The sequence below is a fragment of the Ranitomeya variabilis genome, chromosome 2 (genome assembly GCF_051348905.1).
Source record: "Ranitomeya variabilis isolate aRanVar5 chromosome 2, aRanVar5.hap1, whole genome shotgun sequence".
NCBI lineage: Eukaryota > Metazoa > Chordata > Amphibia > Anura > Dendrobatidae > Ranitomeya > Ranitomeya variabilis.
Window position 1 is genome coordinate 421,579,550 of NC_135233.1, and position 21,778 is coordinate 421,601,327.

General features: G+C 49.3%; 1 protein-coding gene across 1 annotated transcript in view; it reads right to left on the minus strand.

Annotated features, from left to right (window-relative positions):
* Positions 1-1,618: 1,618 nt before the first annotated feature.
* Positions 1,619-21,778, minus strand: part of TRIM66 (tripartite motif containing 66) — a 37,606-nt gene continuing 17,446 nt past the window's right edge. The window contains exons 13-17 of the mRNA XM_077286621.1: positions 8,499-8,887; positions 7,559-7,694; positions 4,929-5,003; positions 3,974-4,126; positions 1,619-2,309 (exon numbers count right to left, since the gene is read on the minus strand). Of these exons, the coding sequence (XP_077142736.1) occupies positions 2,055-2,309; positions 3,974-4,126; positions 4,929-5,003; positions 7,559-7,694; positions 8,499-8,887 (1,008 nt within the window). The 3' untranslated portion in view covers positions 1,619-2,054. The remainder of the gene's footprint in view (positions 2,310-3,973; positions 4,127-4,928; positions 5,004-7,558; positions 7,695-8,498; positions 8,888-21,778) is intronic.

A 21,778-nucleotide genomic window follows, 5' to 3' on the forward strand; every position in this document is an offset into this window, starting at 1 on the left:
GTATATAGCCACTTTTTTATTAATAAATTGCTGCTGTTTTTATTATCATTTTTACACAATATCTGATGCTGCTAAGAAATGCGATTTACGTGAGATTCCAGGACTCTGATCACCAATGACGCATTACTGAGAGGCAGGTGTAATCTGTCCAGTACTTCATACTGATGGCTTATCCACAATATAGCCCCTTAATATCCGATCAGTAGAGGGGCAACACCCGGCTTCACCGCCGATCAACTGTTCTCGCTGGAAGTGATGATTTGTGGAGCAGGAGGACACTGCGCCATCCTCTGTACAGTGGCCACAGCCGGGTACTGCATGCATGCTCTGCGGTCAGGGAAGAGCAGACGGAGTTGTGCATTTCCACTCTGCAACTCATCACTTCCACCCATCACAGAGGAGAACTGATTGGCGGGGGCTGCAGGAGTCAAACCCCCCACTGATCTAATATTGCTGACCGATCTCTTGCAGGCCATCAGTATAAAGTACCAGACAACCCCTTTAAGACCTTACTTCTCCTAAGTATATAAAGAGCCACTAACCTTAAAATCTACAGTATGTACAAGTTATGCAGCAGTGTCTTCAAAAGAGGAGCTGATATCAGTCACATCTTATTACAGTGCTGGAGCATTATAAGGAGAGCGGCCGATATCGGTCACATCTTATTACAGTGCTGGAGCGATATAAGAGCAGCCGATATCGGTCACATCTTATTACAGTACTGGAGCGATATAAGGAGAGCGGCTGATATCAGTCACATCTTATTACAGTGCTGGAGCATTATAAGGAGAGTGGCCGATATCGGTCACATCTTATTACAGTGCTGGAGCATTATAAGGAGAGTGCCTGATATCGGTCACATCTTATTACAGTACTGGAGCATTATAAGGAGAGCGTCTGATATCAGTCACATCTTATTACAGTGCTGGAGCATTATAAGGAGAGCAGCCGATATCGCTTACATCATATTACAGTACTGGAGCATTATAAGAAGAGCGCCTGATATCAGTCACATCATATTACAGTACTGGAGCATTATAAGGAGAGCGGCCGATATCGGTCACATCTTATTACAGTGCTGGAGCATTATAAGGAGAGCGGCCGATATCAGTCACATCTTATTACAGTGCTGGAGCATTATAAGGAGAGTGTCTGATATCAGTCACATCTTATTACAGTGCTGGAGCATTATAAGGAGAGCGGCCGATATCGGTCACATCTCATTACAGTACTGGAGCATTATAAGGAGAGCGTCTGATATCGGTCACATCTTATTACAGTGCTGGAGCATTATAAGGAGAGCGGCCGATATCGGTCACATCTCATTACAGTACTGGAGCATTATAAGAAGAGCGTCTGATATCAGTCACATCTTATTACAGTGCTGGAGCATTATAAGGAGAGCGGCCGATATCGCTTACATCTCATTACAGTGCTGGAGCATTATAAGGAGAGCGTCTGATATCAGTCACATCTTATTACAGTGCTGGAGCATTATAAGGAGAGCGTCTGATATCAGTCACATCTTATTACAGTGCTGGAGCATTATAAGGAGAGCGGCCGATATCTGTCACATCTTATTACAGTGCTGGAGCATTATAAGGAGAGCGGCCGATATCAGTCACATCTTATTACAGTGCTGGAGCATTATAAGGAGAGCGGCCGATATCGGTCACATCTTATTACAGTGCTGGAGCATTATAAGGAGAGTGATATTGGTCACATAGAGATAGGTGTACTGTATAGAGCAGGGATTGTGGTGGCCGCTTTGATACAATGAAGCTGATCCGGAGGGACGGTCCCTTTCATATGTCATTATCTGTCAGATCAGTGAGGGATCTCCTCCTCCTATCAGCAGGTTCTGCATAGAAATAAAAGTACACCCCTTGTATAAACCTTGTAGGTTTCCTTCCTTTGTGAGTGTGGGCAGATATTACATGGAGCCGGTGCTTGTGAGGAGCAGTAGTACCATACAGTATGTACTGCCATATGCTGCTGCTGTGGCTGTCACTGTCCGCCGCCATGCTGGCCGGGCGCTGCCCGCGGGGGGCGCTCTAGCACAGGCTGAAGTCTCTGGCCTTCTGGTTCATGGCGTGGCGCCTCCTTCTCTTCGGCTGTGCACACTCTGCTCCATAGTTTGGCCAGTGGAAGCTTTTCAGATTCAGGGGGCAGTCTTCCGCCCCAATCTCCTCTGTGTCAGAGTCCTCGTCTTGTGGGAAGGGGAACGCTCGGCCCGGATAAGTCTCTTTTAACATGTCCTCAAAACACAGCTCCAGGTCCCTCCCCGCCTCGGCGACCTCGGAGTCTTCCTGGAGAGACATGAGATTTGCCGTTCATTACAGTAATCCCTTCATAAAGAAAATCACCTGGACATTAGAAGTCTTACTAAAGGGGAGAAACAAACCAAGACCCTGGTCCTGCAGTGATGACATTCTATATGAAAGCTGCAGTTACGCTCTCGTGTGGCCAGTGATTGGCTGCAGTAGTCATGTGAACGATGGACGTGATCATTGCAGGAGGGGGGAGGATTTGATCCGTTTAATCCTATTTCCTTTAAGTCTGTGTACGCACGCGCTGTTTATGGACCACATGCGTCCTTTGGGTTTAGTATCTCCCTGTGGCAGCCACCATTACCGTCCCCCTAGGGATTTACACAGACCCCACTCATCTATATCTGCTCCTGTTGTGCCCAGATATATATTGTCACGCTGCTTTCCTACAAATCACAGCATTGTATAAAGCGTTTATTAGGTCGGCGCACATGGCGTATTCACTACATAGTAGCGGGCAGCTGATGGTGCAGCGCTGGCTCAGGGCCGGGGTACCCCAAGTCACAGCAGACTCATCCACCACATGAAGTGCCGTCTGATCGGTTTGCATAAATTGACACCGAGTCAGTGCAGAAAATTCAATCTACATCCAATGCTCATGAATGGGGTTTTCACCTTTTAGTCACATGCAAAAGTAAATGATTGCACCTTGGGGTTTTGAAGCGTGCAACTTATAGATTCTGCATAGAAAATGTATGGAAGCTCTGGTGCAGATCCGCAGCATAAATCCTGGGGTCAGCCTCCCAAGTTCTGCCCTGGAGACCTCCTCTGCACTATTGCACACTGTGACTGTGTGCGTGCGTGTGATGTGTACACTGGTGACCCATTATTCCAGCACACAGCCTCTGTACTGAGCCCCATTCATCATCGCCCCCACTCCTGGTATCAGGTACCCCACCAGCCGGCCATGCCAGGTTTGTAGCACAAGTGAAATGAGCTGGCGCCGGACCAAGATATCGTCTTACTGCAGAAATGACATTAATTGCTTCTGTTATTTAAACTGGCGAAGGCCTCGCTAATGATGGAAGCCTAAACTAATGTTTATACAGTCTGAGCAAATGCATCCGCAGCCCAGGCGTGTGGAAACGGTGTCAGAGGCTCCTCTGCGCCCATCTGCCAAGCCACAGAGCTGTCCTCGCTCCGGATCACCCATCACAGGCTGGGAATATTCTGCAAAGTAACAGGACTCCAGTAAAATGGCTTCTTAAAGGGGACTTCCACTAAAGTTACAGATTCTAAATACAAGCTATCCCGGCTTCGTCCTGCTCCGCTGCAGCTAGTTGGCATCTCTGATCGGCTGCAGCCATCACATTTTCATCTCTGATCGGCTGCAGCCATCACATTTTCATCTCTGATCGGCTGCAGCCATCACATTTTGTCCGAGCCAAAATAAACAATCCCGTCTTCAGCAGCAGACAAAATGTGAAGGCTGCAAATGTGACTGTGATGTTCCCCTCCAGAAGAAGCAGCCAGGAGACTGGCGGGGAACACGGTGCGTAGCCCAGAGAAGCAGTGCCCATCCAGAAGGCGAGTATCCATTATTAAATCGCTATTATGAAGTTTCTACTCTGGGCCCATTTAGAATGTGCTTTGATGATGTGGACAAGCCACAGCCGCGTGCCGTCCTTCACACCGTCACTTACGTAATTAAACTTGGCGCAGTTCCAGAACATGAGCCTGATGTCAGACACCAGCTCCTCGGGGGCGGAGTAATGAGGGATATGTCGCTTCTGGAGCTTCTTTCGAATGATTGACAGGTCCATCGGCCTCTTTATAATCTGGTAATAGTGACGTGCCTTCATTAAAAGACGTGCATATAACACAGCAATTAGTCCAATAAGCGATATAAGAATCCCTACGATACTGCGGTATCTAATGCTATGGCCACTGTGCTCCGCTCCCTCCTGCGGTACTATAGACTGTGCTTCTGGGACCATCGCTATATCAGACGGGCACTACGTAGTTATTGCCTCAGGGTCGGGGTGTTGTAGAGACGCTGCTCTGTGAAATAGGCGGGATAGTCTGCAGGAGACGGCAGGTACAGTAGTGAGGATAATGTGACAGTGTGGGGCACTTAGGTGGGATAATCTGCAGCAGACGGCAGGTACAGTAGTGAGGATAATGTGACAGTGTGGGGCACTTAGGTGGGATTGTCTGCAGCAGATGGCAGGTACAGTAGTGAGGATAATGTGACAGTGTGGGGCACTTAGGTGGGATAGTCTGCAGCACACGGCAGGTACAGTAGTGAGGATAATGTGACAGTGTGGGGTACTTAGGTGGGATAATCTGCAGCAGACGGCAGGTACAGTAGTGAGGATAATGTGACAGTGTGGGGCACTTAGGTGGGATTGTCTGCAGCAGATGGCAGGTACAGTAGTGAGGATAATGTGACAGTGTGGGGCACTTAGGTGGGATAGTCTGCAGCACACGGCAGGTACAGTAGTGAGGATAATGTGACAGTGTGGGGTACTTAGGTGGGATAATCTGCAGCAGACGGCAGGTACAGTAGTGAGGATAATGTGACAGTGTTCTATGTGTCGCTCTCCATCAGGGTTTATTAGAGCGCCTCCCCTAGGATGGTGCAGGAATGACACTTACGACAGGGCTGACCGGCTCCTGGAACGGGACACTCAGACTATTGCAGTACAGAGACAGCACCATCTTCTCGCACCGCTGTAATGGAAACACATGGCGTCAGGTTATAAAGCTCCGTACAGCAATGAACACAACTGCAGAAGAGGTAGAGAGTATTGTCCTCAAAAATGCACAAAAAAAATTAACATAAACAACAACAAAAAATAAAAAAAAATACAGGAAAGGAAATTATTAAAATACAGTATAAAATATACAAATTACATAACTGGAATTAACAATATACCAGTTCACAAGGAAACACATGAGCGACCCCGGAGCAAAGCCGGCTGTCACGGTTCACGGGGAGGATATCTTTATCTTCCCCACCAATCACCAATTTGTCATGAACCGGGGTTGTTTTGTTGCCCCTTGTTCCTCTCTGAATGGTGTTTATCTATATCCCACTTCCCAGTTCCGATTTGGAACTTGCAGCTCTCTGGCGCCCCCCTTACGCTCAGGTCAGTCAGGGTACTGCACCTAGGATAATTAGTCACCAGAAAGGTTGCCTTACTTTGTACTGGCTAATGGGCACACTGCAGCGAGGGTGATATAACTACTCCCACTCAGGTGGGAACAATAATTATCAACGCCATCCGTCGCTACAAAGCCTCCCAAACGCGCAGGACAAATCCGCTGCAACCAGCTCCGATTTCTTAATAAGAAAGCCAACCCAAATTAGTAGCGTAATTCGCTTCTGAGGACGTGACAGTTCGTTATAGAGCAAGGAGAAACAAAACTAGTAATTTTACATATTTTACTCCAAAAACGTGTTTGCAGAAGTATTAAAAGGTATTATAAAAGTAGACAAGTACGTATCGTATGTACAGTACAATTACAAACAAAATGGGATTAAAGTAGAAAAACGCTACAGTTCTTTCATATCATTTCATCTCATGGCTGACGATGTTCTTTAGGGATGGGTACACATCTAGATGCATCACAGATCTGTCTTGCAGCTAGACCCTAGACAAAAGACTAGTGAAGACTGATTTCTTCCTCACTTATCTCCTTGCCCAAAACCCCTGTGGTGACCTCACTCAGAGGCTGAATACTCCCCTTTCTTAGAATTATGACAAACCATTTCTATACATAACTCGCTGTGTGAACCTCGTAGAAGAACAATACAAGGATCATGATGTGCTCCACGTCAGGGGGGTTTGTTTAAGTATAAACACGGCGTAGGTATATGACCCGCTTACGGAGAAATCCATTCCTTGCATTTCGTTGGCTTAAATCCTAGCGATTTCAGTGAGTTATAGATCTCTCTGTGGACATCCAGAATATGTAACTTTTATATCTCTATCCCTGATCGGTGCCAATATACATAACTTTTCAAGAACAAAAGAGTCCCATGAGGTTTGGAATTTGCCATACCAGTTTTAGCTAGTATCAGATGGGAGGGGGATGAGGGGTTTAGGGAGAGGACTGGCTTTCCCAGCACAAAGCCATAACAATTCCTCAGTGGAGCTGGCACGATGGTCTCACATTACAGCCATATAGCAGGGGGGAGGGAGTTGCCTGCAGGCTAAGAGAGCAGAGCTTTCTAGGCAGAGTGAAGAGGGGGGTCGGAAAAGTCCACAGCGTGTGTCTGAAAAGCCATGGACTTTTTAGGAATATACTCAAAACCTGGCATATTCATATTATCGTGACACCGGCAGAGATGATGTCATCTAGGGATTGAATGCAAGGCGATAAGTACAGAGAATGAACAAAAGGCAAAGAATGGTTAAAAGGAAGAGTCCGCCTCCCCGCGGCGGCCTAGAACACCAGTGTCAAGTACCGAGACCAACCCCGGCACTCTTCACCACTGCTCCCCCCACCCCCCGGGCTGCTTCCTGCATTAGGCCTGACACGGCATCCGTCATACCCGTCTGGTCGGCCGCTCCCGGCTCGCACACGTGTTCTTGTGTTTCTGGATTTAGTAAATTCTAATTAATCTTTTTAATACATTTGATATATGTATAATAATTCCTGTTCCGTCACTCATTCCTTATTTCTGAGGGTATGTGTCCACGTTCAGGATGGCCGGCGGTATCGTCGGAGTGGCAAAGCCGCTCGGCGCTAAGCCCCGCCCCCTTTCTGGGACGCGATGATGCCGGATGTGTTCATTGTACACATCCGGGATCATCGCACCCCTCGCATAGGGCCCTGTGTCTGAAAAGACGCGCAGCATGTCCGGAGTCGCAGGGCCGCCGCGTGCGTGTTTCCACGCATTGTTTCCACGGCTCAACAGTCAGTATCACACAGGATAGGATTAGATACACGGCTCAGCACACAGTATCACACAGGGGAGGATAAGATACACGGCTCAACAGTCAGTATCACACAGGATAGGATTAGATACACGGCTCAACAGTCAGTATCACACAGGATAGGATTAGATACACGGCTCAGCAGACAGTATCACACAGGAGAGGATTAGATACACCACTCAGCAGACAGTATCACACAGGAGAAGATTAGATACACGGCTCAGCAGACAGTATCACACAGGAGAGGATTAGATACACGGCTCAGCAGACAGTATCACACATGGTGAGCTCAGATACTTTGTCGTTATTAATAAATGGCGCTGCTTATAATTAGGGTCTCACCCGCTCATCTGCGGTGTCCAGGTGCGGTAACATCCCGGCTTCGATCTTATTTTCCCGGCTGTAGCGCGTGTTATCGCAGTCATATTCCACTTCCGGCTTGCTCAGATGGCGACACAGTGTACAGACCCATTCACCTCTGCAACAAGCACATCAGATATCACCAAAATGCCTGAAACTAGCGCCCCCTAGGTCAGAAATCCAGTATTGCGAGAGCCCTGTCTGCTCAGCATGGGGCAGCAGCGATCTGTTCTGTATCTACCATCATAAATGGGATTGGAGATTTCCTATTTCTGTCTCCAGGGTTCTGGAAAATCACAAACCTGTGCCCCCCCCCCCCGCACCTGTCTGTCCCCCGTGCCCTTACCATGGCTGTACACTTTCCTGGCCTGTGCCCGTACCTCAGCTGTGTGCGTCCCACACCCGTGCCCCTCTCCCATCACTGAAGTACATATTATATGCAGGAACCCATAGTTAGTAAGGGGGCTTCTAAACAATGTAAAAAAAGGAAAAACCTTTTAATGACCCAATGAAAAATATTTTTACTCCTTTACATCAAATTGAGGTCTTGTAAACCTGACCCCAGTTTATGGCACAATCACACGGCTGTATAACAGGGTCCAGGGTCGGGGTGCAGGGCGCAGATGGCTGCATACAAATGCATGAAGATGAACGCTACGGGCAATCTGCTGAGCGCCGAGCTCGGGCCCATTTATACGGCCGTCTGTATGCGCCCTGAGGCCACGGTCACACGCTCAGTAATGGCTCAGTATTTTACGTCTGTATTTGTTCCTCTCCTATTTGTGTCTTACAGTCGGAGGATAAGTATAATAGAGACACATACTGGAGGTGTGAACGTGGCCTCGCATGGATCCATCGCTCTTCCTTGTGCAGCATAGGACGCCCCACATGGTGGTGCCCACAATTAGAGGTGACTCCGTACCCTGGGAAGCTGAGGAGCGCGGGCACGTGGCAGGACAGGTGGTAAACCTTCGGGCAGGTGTCGCAGCACAGCATCTCCCCGCCGTTCAGACACACAGCGCAGAAATCCTCATTCTCAATGTGATTGGGGTCATCAGATTTTTTCGATGGTCCTGTGTTCATCTTGCATTCATGGGGGTGTTCAGGCTCGGGCTCCACAATGTGTCTGATCTCCTGCGATCCCCCAGTATAAGACTGTATCCGAGGAAAAGGATGCGGCCTTACTGGTGGCGTCTGCACAGGAGGAGCTGTGACTTGTGGTACGGTGTCCGGATCACACGGAGACTGTGCTGCCGACTGTGGTGAAATCACCGTGGACGGAGATGACGAGTGTGAGCTATCCGCATTCACCTGCAGCAATCAGAAACCAACATGTCAGCCAGGACTTCACTATACATCCAGTCACATCATGTCTTATCCTCCAGGTCTTTTATTAAATAAAATAAAAATACTTTACATGACAATAACCAAGATACATTACAAATAAAACACCACAGAACAAAACATAAGAACAAAGCTCCAATCAGACGACAACAAACGACAAAAATCACAAAGAAATAAACCAGAAATGGAACCAAAATGGAGAAAGTTCATGACCTACAAATCAGGGACGAGAAAGAAAAATTCCAATAAAAATAAAGCAAAACTAAAAGACAACAAACAAAATACTCATAACTACATGAATACCCCTGTAAAATTTTACATAATAAATAGTATAAAATCATATAAGACCCCCGGCCCAGCTTCATTCATACTACTATATACAACCCCAACTACATTCACACCATCCTATATACAATATTATATACAATATATACACTATAAACACATTATACTAAACCAAATATTATCCCCTTAGTGACAGAGCCAATTTGGTACTTAATGACCGAGCCAATTTTTACAATTCTGACCAGTGTCACTTTATGAGGTTATAACTCTGGAACGCTTTATCGGATCCCGCTGATTCTGAGATTGTTTTTTCGTGACATGTTGTACTTCAAGTTAGTGGTAACATTTCTTAGATATTACTTGCGATTATTTATGAAAAAAATGGAAATATGGCGAAAATTTTTAAAATTTTGCAATTTTCAAACTTTGTATTTTTATGCCCTTAAATCAGAGAGATATGTCACACAAAATAGTTAATAAATAACATTTCTCACATGTCTACTTTACATCAGCACAATTTTGGAAACAATTTATTTTTTTTGTTAGGGAGTTATAAGGGTTAAAAGTTGACCAGCAATTTCTCATTTTTACAACACCATGTTTTTTTTAGGGACCACATCACCTTTGAAGTGATTTTGAGGGGTCTATATGATAGAAAATAACCAAGTGTGACACCATTCTAAAAACTGCACCCCTCAAGCTGCTCAAAACCACATTCAAGAAGTTTATTAACCCTTTACGTACTTCACAGGAACTAAAACAATGTGGAAGAAAAAAATGAACATTTAACTTTTTTTTGCAAACATATTACTTCAGAACCATTTTTTTTAATTTTCACAAGTGTAAAAACAGAAATTTAACCACAAATTTTGTTGTGCAATTTTTCCTGAGTACGCCGATACCCCATATGTGGAGGTAAACCACTGTTTGGGCGCACCGCAGAGCTTGGAAGTGAAGGAGCACCGTTTGACTGTTTCAATGCAGAATTGGCTGGAATTGAGATCGGACGCCATGTCGCGTTTGGAGAGCCCCTAATGTGCCTAAACAGTGGAAACCCCCCACAAGTGACACCATTTTAGAAACTAGACCCCCCAAGGAACTTATCTAGATGTGTGGTGAGCACTTTGAACCCCCAAGTGCTTCACAGAAGTTTATAACGTAGAGCCGTGAAAATAAAAAATCGCATTTGTTTTCACAAAAATGATTTTTTCGCCCACAAATTCTTATTTTCACAAGGGTAACAGGAGAAATTAGACCACAAAAGTTGTTGTGCAATTTCTCCTGAGTACGTCGATACCCAATATGTGGAGGTAAACCACTGTTTGGGCGCACCGCAGAGCTTGGAAGTGAAGGAGCACCGTTTGACTTTTTCAATGCAGAATTGGCTGGAATTGAGATCGGACGCCATGTCACGTTTGGAGAGCCGCTGATGTGCCTAAACAGTGGAAACCCCCCACATATGACACCATTTTGGAAACTAGACCCCTTACGGAACTTATCTAGATGTGTGGTGAGCACTTTAAACCCCCAGGTGCTTCACAGAAGTTTATAACGTAGAGCCGTGAAAATAAAAAAATCGCATTTTTTCTACAAAAATGATCTTTTTGCCTCCAAATTTTTATTTTACCAAGGGTAACAGGAGAAAATGGACCCCAGAAGTTGTTGTACAATTTCTCTTGAGTACGCCGACACCCCATATGTGGGGGTAAACCACTGTTTGGGCGCATGGCTGAGCTCGGAAGCAAAGGAGCGCCATTTGACTTTTCAATGCAAAATTGACTGGAATTGAGATCGGACGCCATGTCGCGTTTGGAGAGCCCCTGATGTGCCTAAACAGTAGAAACCCCCCAAAAGTGACCCCATTTTGGAAACTAGACCCCCCAAGGAACTTATCTAGATATGTGGTGAGAACTTTGAATGCCCAAGTGCATCACAGAAGTTTATAATGCAGAGTCGTGAAAATAAAAAATATATATTTTTTAACAAAGATTTTTTAGCCCCCAAGTTTTTATTTTCACAAGGGTAACGAGAAATTGGACCCCAAAAGTTGTTGTCCAATTTGTCCTGAGTATGCTGGTACCCCATATATGGGGGTAAACCACTGTTTGGGCGCATGGCAGAGCTCGGAAGGGAAGGAGCGCCATTTTGGAATGCAGACTTTGATAGAATTGTCTGCGGGTGTTATGTTGCGTTTGCAGACCCCTAATGTACCTAAACAGTAGAAACCCCCAACAAGTGACCCCATTTTGGAAAATAGACCCCCCAAGGAACTTATCTAGATATGTGGTGAGAACTTTGAATGCCCAAGTGCTTCACAGAAGTTTATAATGCAGAGTAGTGAAAATTAAAAAAAAAAATTTTTTTTCCCACAAAAAAGATTTTTTTAGCCTCCAACTTTTTATTTTCACAAAGGTAACAAGAGAAATTGGATGCCAATATTTGTTCTCCAATTTGTCCTGAGTATTCTGGTACCCCATATGTGGGGGTAAACCACTGTTTTGGCACACGGCAGAGCTCGGAAGAGAAGGAGCGCCATTTTGGAATTCAGACTTTGATAGAATTGTCTGTGGGTGTTATGTTGCGTTTGCAGAGCCCCTGATGTACCTAAACAGTAGAAACCCCCACAAGTGACCAAATTTTGGAAACTAGACCCCCTAAGGAACTTATCTAGATATGTAGTGAGAACTTTGAAAGCTCAAGTGCTTCACAGAAGTTTATAATGCAGAGTAGTGAAAATAAAAAAATATTTTTTTTTCCAACAAAAAAGATTTATAGCCCCCAAGTTTTTATTTTCACAAGGGTAACAGGAGAAATTGGACCCCAAAAGTTGTTGTCCAATTTATCCCGAGTACGCTGATGCCCTATATGTGGGGGTAAACCACTGTTTGGGCGCACGGCAGAGCTCAGAAGGGAGGGAGTACCATTTGACTTTTTTAGCGCAAAATTGGCTGTCGTGTTTGGAGACCCCCTGATGTACCTAAACAGTGGAAACCCCCAAATTATAACTCCAACCCTAACTCCAACACATCCCTAACCCTAATCTCAACCCGATCCATAATCCTAATCACAACCCTAAAGATAATCACAACCCTAACCCCAAAACAGCCCTAATCTCAACCCTAACCATAACCCTAATCAAAACCCTAAATCCAACACACCCCTAACCCTAATCCCAACCCTAACCCTAATCCCAACCCTAATCCCAAACGTAACACTAATCCCAACCCTAATCCAAACCCTAACCCTAATCCCAACTCTAACCCTAACTTTAGCCCCAACCCTAACCCTAACTTTAGCCCCAACCCTAACCATAACTTTAGCCCCCGTCGTCACAAAAAGAGTTCAATGTAACCTTTTTTTTGTACGTCGCGTCCGCCATTTCCGCGCATGCGTGGCCGTAACTCTGCCCCCTCCTCCCCAGGACATAGACTGGGCAGCGGATGCGTTGAAAAACTGCATCCGCTGCCCACGTTGTGCACAATTTTCACAACGTGCGTCGGTACCTAACCCTAGCCCTAACCCTAACCCTAAATTTAGCCCCAACCCTAACCCTAACTCTAACCCTAACCCTAATTTTAGCCCCAACTCGTCTTCTCCTGCCGGCCGGCAGATGGCAGCAGATGGCGGGCGCACTGCGCATGCGCCCGCCATGATGGAAAAGCCGGCTGGCAGGAGAAGACAGAAGAGGACCCAGGGACACCGGGTGAGTATGTTAGGGTCCCCGAATCCCCCTATTTCTCTGTCCTCTGATGTGCGATCACATCAGAGGACAGAGAATTACAGATCGCTTTTTTTTTTTTTTTTTTTTTTTTTGCGGTCGCCGGTAAACTGTTAATTACCGGCGATCGCAAAACAGGGGTCGGTGCAAACCGACCCCGATCATGTTCTTTGGGGTCTCGGCTACCCCCGGCAGCCGAGACCCCAAAGATCTAACGGGTGCCGGGCGGCGGGCGCACTGCGCGTGCGCCCGCCATTTTTTCCCGGAAAAAAGATGGCGGCGCCCATCGGGAGCCACGAGGAGCACCGGGGGAGGTAGGTAAGTATCGGGGGGCTATTGAGGGCCATCGGGGACCACATTTCTCTGTCCTCCGATGTGCGATCACATCGGAGGACAGAGAAATTAAACGGCAAATCGCGTTTTGTTTTTTTTTGTTGCGACCGCCGGTAAACGGTTAATTACCGGCGATCGCAACTCGGGGGTCGGTAAAAACCCCCTGAATCATGTTCTCTGGGGTCTCGGCTACCCTCGGCAACCGAGACCCCAGAGAAAATCCGACTTTGGGGGGCGCTATTCACTTTTTCCACAGCGCCGTTAATTAACGGCGCTGTGGTTTAAGTACCCTTAGCGGCCGCCGTTAAAAGGCGTATCGGCGGTCGTTAAGGGGTTATACAACACCGCAAACACAACAAAACCCTACTGGTCCCACTGCCTTACCTTACAGCCACCCCCTTACACCACCACATTCACCCCACAACAAACCTAAATACAATACAGTGTACAAAATTTATTTTATTTATTTATTTATTTTTTTAAATTATATTTTCATTTATTTATTTTTTTTATTTATTTTTTTAAATATATATATATATATATATATATATATATATATATATATATATATATATATATATATATATATATATATACACACACACACACACACACACACACACACACACACACACACACACACACACACACACACACACCTACTCTAACTATCCCGCCACCCCTGATCCAGCTCTGGCCACAAAGTTCAGGAATTATCCGAGCTAGGATCAGGCCCCAAAGTTTTTCCCCAGGCGGGGCCTGGGCCAGGCCAGATCAGTCTCTTATCACCGCCGTTGAACCCCCCAATCCCCCCACCCAACCTAACTAAGACCCTCTATTATACACACTATATACAATATATACAATACACTATATACAATATATACATAAACCAACTTCACAGAACACAACCTACATACTCACCACCCAAGGCTCAAGTTCGATGCCTGCAAACCTTCTATTCAGGGAACAGAAATACAAAACAAAAACCTAGGCTGTAAAGATATCAGCCCACCACCAGGATATAGGAGCGCTAACGGACTAAGGCACCCCGAAGGAGAAACCCCTCCAGAGATGGGCCGCCCTCCGGGCACCCAGTCTTTCGCACTCCAGAGAACGCACCTTCACCAGGGCACCTAGGATGCTGCTACAAACTTCATCTACACGGAGGATTTTACTCTGCGTCGTAACTAAAACTCGTGCGTTCCACGTGAAGTACCTGACCACTGCGCTGACTAAGAATAAAGTGACTCGGTCCCTTCTCCCGAGGTCTCTGAACGCTCCATAGGCCCACTCGGCATAGGACAGAGTGGCCAGCCGCGGCCAACCAATGGAAGCGCCCACCCTGTTGTACACCTCTGTATTAAAGGGACAATGAAGCAGGAAGTGCTCCATGCTTTCCAGCATGGTAGCACAAGCCTCACGGGGACAATTCCTGTCCACGGAGCTCCTGTGCTTCAAATTGTCCCTCACATACAACTTACCTTGGAAGCAGCGCCAAGTCAAGTCCCAATACTTCTTGGGGATCCTGCTAGAATTTAACAAACTTAACCCAACCTCTAGATCCCGATTCGGGCAGTCCTTGAGGACCAATGGTCTCTGAAAATGCGAAAGCAAGACCCGCATGTCGAGGAGATTCCTCGGGAGGGACCTCACTTCCCACACCGGCGCATCATCTTCAGAACCGGGGTAACATAAGCCGGGAGATGCCCGTGCGGTGTGCGAAGATCCTTCAATCTTCCCCCTGTCTCCCATTCCTGGAAGAAAGGCTGAAACCATCCCTTGCAGGAGAATACCCACGGAGGAGCCCTCTCTTTCCAGAGGTTTGCCACGTTAACTTTCAAAAAGGTGTTCACTAGGAACACCACGGGGTTTTTCCATATTCAACCCCCCTAGTCTCCTCGTGCGATAAGTGACCTCCCGTTTGACTAGGTTTAGTCTATTCCCCCATAACATCTGGAAGAACAGACTGTAGACCCGTGTCCAGAGAGGCTCCGGCAAGACACAGACGCTGCCCAGGTAGATTAACAAGGGGAGCAGGAAAGCTTTGCACAGGTCAACCCTTTCCCTCAGGGTCAAAGACCAACCCTTCCATTGGTCCACTTTTTGGGCGACACCCTTGATTCTGCCTTCCCAGTTTTTCGTGGGGTAATCACCCTGGCCAAATTCGATGCCTAGGACTTTGGCATGTTCTTGGGGTTCGGGGAGGGTGTCCGGAAGATCAAACGCGGGATCCCCGCCTCCCAGCCAGAGACTCTCACACTTGTCCTGGTTGACCTTGGACCCGGATGCCTCCGAGTAGCTCTCCACTTCTGACATCACCACCATCGCCTCCTCTTGCGAAGAAACAAAGACAGTAACGTCGTCCGCGTAGGCCACTACCCTCAGGATAGCCTCTGGCGCCAACCCGCCCATCCTCACCCCCGCCAACGGTCCACAATCAACCCTTCTGAGGAAGGGATCGCAAAGGTAAAGCAAAGGACTAAGAGGGCAGCCCTGGCGGACACCAGATCCCACCCCGAAAGGTTGTCCAATCCACCCGTTTACCAGAGGGAAAGTCTCAGCCCCTGCATACAAGGTCTTAAGCCAGTCCACAAACCCTCCAGGCAGACCATACCTCAAAAGAGTGGACCAGAGGTACTCGTGGTCGACCCGATCAAAGGCTTTTGCCTGATCCAGGGTCAGCAAGAACCCCTTCCAAAGGCCCGCCCTGCCCCGCTCCACGGCCTCTCGGACACCCAGAACAGCACTGAAAGTGCTACGGCCAGGAACGCAACAGTGCTGGGCCTCCGAAAGGAGCCGCGCTGCAAACTTCACCAGCCTATTGAAGAGTATCTTAGCCAAAACCTTCCTGTCCACATTGAGAAGTGATATGGGACGCCAATTCTCAATGCGTGACGGATCCTTACCCTTTGACAAAATGATCAAAGCCGACCTCCTTAATGATCTCGGCAGAGTGCCCGAGGAGAGACACTCATTAAACACCTGAGTCAAGAGGGGGACCAAGGAGTCCCTAAAGGTCTTAAAGAACTCGGATGTTAAGCCATCCGGACCTGGCGATTTTTTGGGCCGGAGCCCATCGATCGCCAGTCTCACTTCCTCTTCTTTGATCGCTTCTGCCAAACCGCCCAGCGAGAGGTCAGCCCCTGGCTCAGGAACAGCTTCAGCCAGGAAAGCCGACATCCTGTCACGATCCAGTTCCTTCCTTCCCAAGAGGTGCGAGTAGTATGAACTGACGACCTCCAAGATCCCTGATCTGGACCTTCTCAGAGATCCCGTACTGTCCATCAGCCCGGTCACTATCTTACTATTCACTGACATCTTGCAGCTTCTGTAAGGGTCGGGCGAGTAGTACTTCCCGTAGTCCCTCTCAAAAACCAAAGATGCATGCCTATCGTACTGACACCTCTTTAGCAAGGATTTCACACTGGAGATCGCCTCGCGGCTACCCCCAGTCGAGACAAGTTGCTCGAGTTTCCTCCTCAGGCTCTGATACAGGCGATCCCTGTTCAGGCTTCTGAGGTTCGAGAGTTGCCGGAAGAATCTCGCCACCCGATGTTTAAACATCTCCCACCACTCAGACTTAGTGTTACTTAGGCCCAGCAGCGATACCTGGCTCTGAAGAAATTCCTCAAAGGACCGTCTTACAGCTTCTTCCTCAAGGAGTGACGAATTCAGCTTCCAATAACCTCTTCCCATCCGAGGAGTCTCTGTAACGCTCAGAGAAAACATAATCAAACAGTGATCGGAGAATTCCACCTCCACAACCGACAACGGCGAGGAAACGGCCTCCTCCTTCAAATAAAACCTGTCTAACCTAGACCTGCACTGACTACCTCTAAAAAAGGTGAACCCCGCGTGGCCTGTGTTGTGCCGGATGTGGACATCCACCAGGCGTGCCTCACTTACTATCCTATTTAGCGCGACGCAATCGTAAGCCAGCCGGTCTCCGGAACCTCCTCTATCACAGGGTCTCGTGACGTTGTTGAAATCCCCTCCAAAGACCACCTGCCGACTCGAAAATAAGAAAGGTTTGATCTTCATGAAGAGACACTTGCGGTCCCACTTGGACTGGGGACCGTAGATGTTAATGAGCCGAAGCTCCTGTCCCCCAATGGAGACATCTAGGATCAAGCATCTCCCCATTTCTAACTCGATCAATCGTCTGCATTCAACCGCTGCGGTCTTAAAAAGGACCGCCACCCCGCTATACGGCTCGGCCGCAAGAGACCAGTAGGAGGGCCCGTGCCTCCACTCCCGCCTTGCTTTATGCATGGTTGATAGGTCGGTCAACCTGGTCTCCTGCAAAAACAAAATGTCGGCGTCAAGTTGGCCGAGAAAATGAAAGGCCGTGTACCTTGCCGCATCTGACTTTATGCTGGCAACATTAATGGTTTCCAGCGTCAACGGGGTGGGTGCCGCCATCATGATTGATTTAATTAGATAGCCTTTTTCTTCCCACCCCCAACAGTTTCACCCTCTTCCTCTGACAATGATGAGTTTTTAGTGCGTTTAAGACAAACAGACTCATCCATTCTCTCCTTACATACACTCTGGCCCTTGTCTGGTGGTCCTGAGGTAGTCCCCCCCCCCCAGAAGGCTTTGTATTTGCCCCCTGAGAAGAAGACCCAGCGACCTCCTGAGCCCCAACAACCTTGTCCGCAACCTCCGGCCCCGGGTCTCCATCGCCCCCCTCTGGAGGGGAGTCCTGGAGGGCCCGAAACCTGTTAGAGAGATCCACCAGAGGGGGGGCGGCTGGACCTTCCAATGGCACCTGGATCAGGGCTACGGAGTCAGAGGGGTCGCACTCCAAGGAGGAGGCTCGAGGCCCGGACCCCCTCTTATCCTTAGTTGTTTTCCTGTTACCCTTTTTCTTTTGCTGTGACCACTCCCCCTCTCCCTCATCCAGACTGTCACCGGATGAAGGTTCCTGGGCAGACATGGCGTCCTTTTGCTCCTCCCTTTCAAGTCTCTTGACTTCCTCGCTCAATTCGCCGTCTTTAGGATCCTCAGCTGCAAGTGAAGCACCCGGGTCAGAGTTTAGGGTCATTACTCCCTGCCCCCTGCTCCCACGGCGCTGCTGCCGCCTGATACTGGATGGCGGCAGCCTGCTCCTCACCGGTTCCCTGCCTCCTCCGCCTCTGCTGGTCCCTTCACCGGCGAGATTAGTCCCGGCTTTCGCCTGTCCCGCACTCGCCGCTTTCAGGACCGCATTAGCAAAGGAACGCGGACAGCGACTGAACGGGTGACCGAGGTCACCACACAGGTTACACCTAATCCTGCCACAAGTAGCAGCAAGATGGCCGAGGTCCCCACACAGTGCGCATTTCTGGGTGGTACACTGCGCACTGAAGTGTGTGGGGCTGCCGCACCTGTGACAGACCTTAGGCTGCCCCCGGTAGAAAATCAAGATCCTGTCCCTCCCCAAAAATGTTGAGGAAGGGATATGGGTAACGGTGTTTCCTGAAACCTTCAATTTCACCGTGAAGGTCCAGGCTCCTGACCAGATACCATGCTCATCGAGGGTCTTCTCGGGAATACCGACGATGTCGCCGTATCGTCCAACCCAGGTGGAGATGTCGACACAGGAAAGTGACTCGTTACTGGTCAAAACGGTCACCTTCCTGACCGAGTTCTGGCGGGATATTGCTACAGCGAGGAAACCCTGCCATTCGGGGCGACCCCGAGCCAGCTCGTGGCGAGACCAGAAAAGCTCAAGGCCCTCCGGTCTCACGAAGCTGACATCGAAGTAGGAGGTCCCATAGGGATGGATCAAGGCAAAGATGTCATATGCCACGAAGCCCATCCCCAGCAGGAGCTCAGCAACCTTTGACCGATCAGGACAGGCATCCTTGCTTACCCACTGGAGATGGGCCACGTTCCTACGGTTACTCCTCTGCCCCGGTGTCGGCAGAGACCAGACAGTCTCTGCCCCTCTGTCTCGGAGGCGGAAAGACCGTGTCTCTCTATCCAGAAAGTCAGATCAACCTCCCTCCCCTCTACATTGATAGAACTCTCCCCTTTCCTCAGGGCGTCCAGGAAGCGCTGTTGCAAGTCACCATCCTCAGGGTCACCAGACAAGGGCGCACTATTACCCCCAGCAGTGACAGCTCCTGAATAGCTTGGGGCTGAAGCCCCCGCCACCGCTGGGGGGGCAGCGGGACCACTACCTGCTTCCCCTCCACCAACACCCGTAATGCTCTCCTCATTCACTCCACCACTACTCCCATCATTTGTAACTTCACTACTCCCACCATTCGCTCCACCACTACTCCCACCATTCGCTCCACTACTACTCCCATCATTCCCCTCACCACTTCCCATCACCACTTCTCATCACTTTATTACCAGTATTCTCACCACCATTTGTCCCAGTGTTCTCTGCACCTTCCACAGTAACATCCATTCCTTCCTCACTTGTGTCTGGCTTCTCTGCACTCACACCTGCTGGACCGGGGGAGGGGTGCAGAACCACACCCGTTTTCCCTTCATTGGTGTTTTGTTGTGTCTCTGGAGCACCTTGCTCCCCCACTGCAGCAGTTTGTATTTTATTATTTTGGGCCCGCTGCTTGTTGGGGGGCACTGCCTGCCCCGCACCCACAGACTTCGGGGTCCTGGTGTCACATTTGGGTGCTGGAGCACTCTGTCCTCCCGTCGCAGCAGGGCGCCCAGTGTTCCCTGCAGATGATTTTTCCTGTTTTTTTTTTTCTTTTTGGACTCGCTGCTCCCCTATCGCAGCCGTGTGCCTCTTCTCTGTTGAGGCGCACTGCGCCCCTGTCACAACAGTGCGCCCCCCTTTCGCCACACCAAGTTTCTCGGATCTGCTCCCCACAGCCCCGTCGGCCGGCTCAGCCGTAGTGAGCAGGGATGGAGTCTGCCCATGCCGTCCCCCTTTCGCAACGGCGTGGACATCCCCCCCGCCCTCCCCGGCCCCAGCGATAACCGGCTTAGCCGCGGAGGGCAGAGAGGGAAACTCCTTGGGGTCCCCTATGTCCGGCGCCGTGAGTACCACCACAGCCTCACCCCCTGCACTGTTCCCCGCACAGACAGTAGCACCGCCGGACGTCCTCCTCCTCTCCCCACCTTGCCTATGCCCCGGACCCACTGCAGAGCCTGTGCCTTTAGGTTTGGTGGGGTTTACACAGGAGGTGATAGGTGTAACATCATCCATCAGTACATATCTGTAACTCACCACCTCCCGTGCGGTCTCCTTCGTTGTCTTCTTCCTCTTCTTTGTTTCCTCTGCTGGCTCGTCCTCACCAAAGGAGAAGCGGTCAAGGTTCACTGGAGACTCCAGCTCTCGGATCTCCTCTAGCAGACCGCCCTCCTCCTCTTCCTCCGCTGACACCCCAGCCTGTGCTGTCGGAGTCCTCTGCCGTGCCGGGAGGCCGCTTCCCTGTTGTCAGCTCTGCGACTCACTCTCCCGGCTGGTTCCAGCTTGTAGGACTCCAGTTACAGCCACGTCGTCGTCCTCCTCCTCGTCGCTTAGGACGCCGGCTGGCGGCTCTCCTGAGGTATTTAACCCCTTCATTTCTGAGAACCGCCGCTGGTTCTTATACCTCTCCAGGAAGGGACCTGCACTTTTCTCAATCCCCTCCCGGAGGAGCACTAACCGGGCCACCTCATCTCTGAGGGCTCTTAACCTCTGGGAGGTCACGGGTTTCTCCTTGCTAGAGGCTCGGGTGTTCAGGATCCGAGCTACCCGCATCTCCTCCTTCAGCCCGGTCAGTGCTTTGCCAGCGTCCTCGTACTCACGTAGCATGGCGACCACTCGGGAGGAGAAGGTACTCGTGGACTCGCCGGAGCTCTTCTCCCCCCAGGATGTTCCTGGGCTCTCCTTCCTGGGGCCTGGGGTGCCCCTGTCTCCCTCTATGGGCGGACGATGAGCCGACTCAGGGTTGGAGTAGGTGGGTAAGGTTTTCTTCACCCTTCCTGACCTCCTCAGTCCCTCTTGGGCCGGTTGCTGCTGCTGCTCTCTGTCCCCCGCCGGCACAGACCGGGGAACAGAAGCCTGGGAAGCCATGCCGGCCTCCCAGGAAGCCTGCCTCTCCCTGGGGAGAAGAGAGGCAGACTCTGGGCCTCCTGCTGGAAGTGCTGGAGCTCACAAGACAGGTGCTGCTCCTAGCAGGGTGTGACTGATTGTGGGCACCTGTCCTCCAGTCACCTCCAGAGCTGCAGTCACTGTTCTGCTGTTACATCATGTTTTATCCTCCAGAGCTGCGGTCACTATTCTGCTGTTACATCATGTCTTATCCTCCAGAGCTTCGCTCACTATTCTGCTGTTACATGATGTCGTCTACTCCAGTTACCTCCAGAGCTGCAGTCACTGTTCTGCTGTTACAACGTGTCTTATCCTCCAGAGCTGCAATCAATATTTATTGACTTGTTTATATAGCGCCATTAATTCCACAGAGCTTTACACACATTGTCATCACTGTCCCCGCTGGGGATCACAATCTACATTCCCTATCAGTTTGTCTTTGGAATGTGGGAGGAAACCGGAGAACCCGGGGGAAACACGG